This window comes from Nymphaea colorata, chromosome 6 (genome assembly GCF_008831285.2).
Source record: "Nymphaea colorata isolate Beijing-Zhang1983 chromosome 6, ASM883128v2, whole genome shotgun sequence".
In the NCBI taxonomy this organism is placed as follows: domain Eukaryota; kingdom Viridiplantae; phylum Streptophyta; class Magnoliopsida; order Nymphaeales; family Nymphaeaceae; genus Nymphaea; species Nymphaea colorata.
In genome coordinates this window covers 10,476,400-10,478,880 of record NC_045143.1, presented here as the reverse complement: position 1 = coordinate 10,478,880, position 2,481 = coordinate 10,476,400, and the positions used below count along the sequence as shown (strand labels likewise).

General features: G+C 44.2%; 1 protein-coding gene across 1 annotated transcript; it reads right to left on the bottom strand.

The window, feature by feature from the left end:
* Positions 1-230: 230 nt before the first annotated feature.
* LOC116256575 (UPF0496 protein At4g34320-like) lies at positions 231-1,779 on the bottom strand. The gene is made up of 3 exons (XM_031632975.2): positions 683-1,779; positions 448-526; positions 231-329 (listed from the first exon to the last, which is right to left on the bottom strand). Exons 1-2 carry the CDS (start codon positions 1,657-1,659, stop codon positions 505-507), a joined length of 999 nt encoding a protein of 332 aa, XP_031488835.2. The 5' UTR covers positions 1,660-1,779; the 3' UTR covers positions 231-329; positions 448-504.
* Between the last annotated feature and the right edge of the window lie 702 nt (positions 1,780-2,481).

The following is a 2,481-nucleotide window of genomic DNA, read 5'->3' as shown; positions in this document are numbered from 1 at the left end:
AAGTTTCTGTTCCCACAGTGCGATTCAGAAATTTTTGAAAACAAAATGTTCAAATCAACTGTAATTGCCAGCTTGACATCGCTGTCATTGCAAAGCAAATAAGAAAATGCTAGTCAAAGTTTCTTTGAATTACCATGCACGCCCAGCATCATCATGGTCATCAAAATTTACAAACCCAAATGCATTGGAGTTTCTTTGAATTACGAAACGCGCACTTCAGTACATCCTCGGCCACTTCAGCGTCTAAATTTTTATCATGTAAATTTGTATACGTAGCATCTGGACTCATAATCTTTCCTTCCGTCTTCTTAAAGAAAGGATCAACAAACCTAAAGGGAGAGCCAAATGTGTATCCATGAAACTAATCTAATCAGAAAATTTTCAGGAAAACCAAGTCAACGTGTTTGAGTGAATAGCTAAATTAGAAAAAGTCATAAAACATTATACAGCACGGGGGCAGACTAACGTATCATCAATGGCACTTTGCTGCTTGCCCATGCATCCTTACTTTCCGCCGGCCCCCGGCCTGGTACGAGCTTGGCAACAAACAAATAGCCTTGTGAGAAACAAACACATGGATTTTAAATTGCAAATGAATCTTGAGATTCGGTACAGGACAGGACGCAAAAACTGTACAAAATAGAATAAAGAATAACGAGAGAGAACGCATTTCAGCATTTACACGCAACACCAAAAGGGTATGCAACTGCAGCAGGTTTCGCTTCTAGCAGAGCCATCCTCCATTTCAGCAGGTTCAGTCCAAGAATTGAGCCTATCTAGCATCTGTTTTCTCGCTGTTTCGATTCCTTGACAACATTCTGACAGTTGCTTGTCCAACTCTTCAATTTTTTGCACCAAATTGCCTGATCTCTCCACCATCAAGCTGTCAGGAAGAATTCCGTTGCCTTTGTTCCTGGAAATGAACCCTCTGTGGCATGCCAATCTTGTTTTATGGTCCGTCAAAGCCCTCACCGAGAATCCGATAGCCTGCAGTTCACGAATCAAAACAGAGCTGCTCACGTTCAGGACGTTCGCCGTCTGCAAGCGTGCCTTGATGTCGCACTCTTCCTCCTTCCAGAAGTTCTGCACCCATGAAGTGAGTGGACCAAAGGTGGCTGCAGTGACGACAGCGGCAGGAAGTGCAGCCAGCAACGGTGGTGCATGCACAGCCGCTGCAATGCTGGAGCAGACTACCGCACCTACGAAAACAGTCAAAAAAACACAGTGGATGAGCTTCCGTCGTCTCAACAGCGTCTGGATTCTCTTGGATTTGCTCAGTCTGAATTGCCCAAGCTTCCTCAACATCAAACCATGAGCTGCCATCACCTTGTCAAGGGAGAGAAGGACATCATCGATTAATCTTCCGTCCACGGACACTTTGGTCTGTGGAAAGCTGCGATCCCCAAATGCCTTCAGACAGCCTTGCATGTCGTATAGAAAACTCAGCGTTTTGTAGCTCAGATCCAGGTAGTCCATCACAATCCCACAAAGCTGATCGTTTTTAAAGGTTGCTTCTGTGAGCATAGCAATCTCTCTGCTAGCATCCTGGTTGGCACGGAGAAAGCACACCGTGGCTTCACTCAGAGAATGGAAGGAGACGGAGGACCCATCCTCCGTCCTTTTTCTCCACCGGCGGAAACCCCCGATCAGAGATTTCATTTGTTTTTGGTTCGGAGAAGGATGTAGGAACGAGAAGGGGCCTTGATTGCCGATAAAGCTATAACAGTCTTTCGATCGACAAGAAAGAGCGGTTGGAAGAAGGATGTGGGAACGAGAAGGGGCCTTGGTTGCCGATAAAACTATAACAGTCCTTCGATCGACAAGAAAGGTATTTATACCACTTGAAGCTTACGGGCAATTTGAAAAAGCTTCAAGACCCTCGATTTTTGGCGGGAAGATACGTCGGCGCATGTGGGGAAAGAATTGTGACAGTTAATATGACCGTTGAAGAGTGCAGCGTCCTTGCACGTCGCTCGTGCGTTCAAATGACGTCATTACTCATTAGATATACGCGAGACCGTTCACACTACACTCATTTAGTTTTGCCAAATCTTGAAATACAGTTGTTATCTTTAATTTTTTTTTACTATCGTTATACCAATTGTTGAAATACAACTTTTGGTCCTTATCTTTTACCATGGTTTGGTGGGACAGCTTCCCGTATGAGAGAATCGTCACCAAAAGAATTTATTAGAAATATCTTTTTTTTGGAAATACGATGCGGTCCATCTATGTGGTTTATTGGTATCAAGGAGAGGTTGAAGCCAGTAAAGGCTGATCTCATAGAGGAGGGTAACGTCGATGACCACACTGCATTCCTTGTCTTACTACCTTATGATTCTCAATTTTTGAAGTAGTTGCATAGCGTTGGAGTGCGCGTGAAGAAGATTGCAGGTTTGACAGCAGCTGTCTTTGGTGCTCAATGTCCAAGGGCTCCATCAAGAGATCGAGCATTCAAATTAAGTTAGTCATATACAACTC

Excerpts from the sequence above, each read along its gene's own strand:
- LOC116256575 (XM_031632975.2), bottom strand. The coding sequence starts at position 1,659 with ATGAAATCTCTGATCGGGGGTTTCCGCCGGTGGAGAAAAAGGACGGAG. Across the intron at positions 527-682 it reads ATACCCTTTTGGTGTTGCGT|GCCGGGGGCCGGCGGAAAGT; the intron begins GTAAATGCTGAA and ends AGCTCGTACCAG.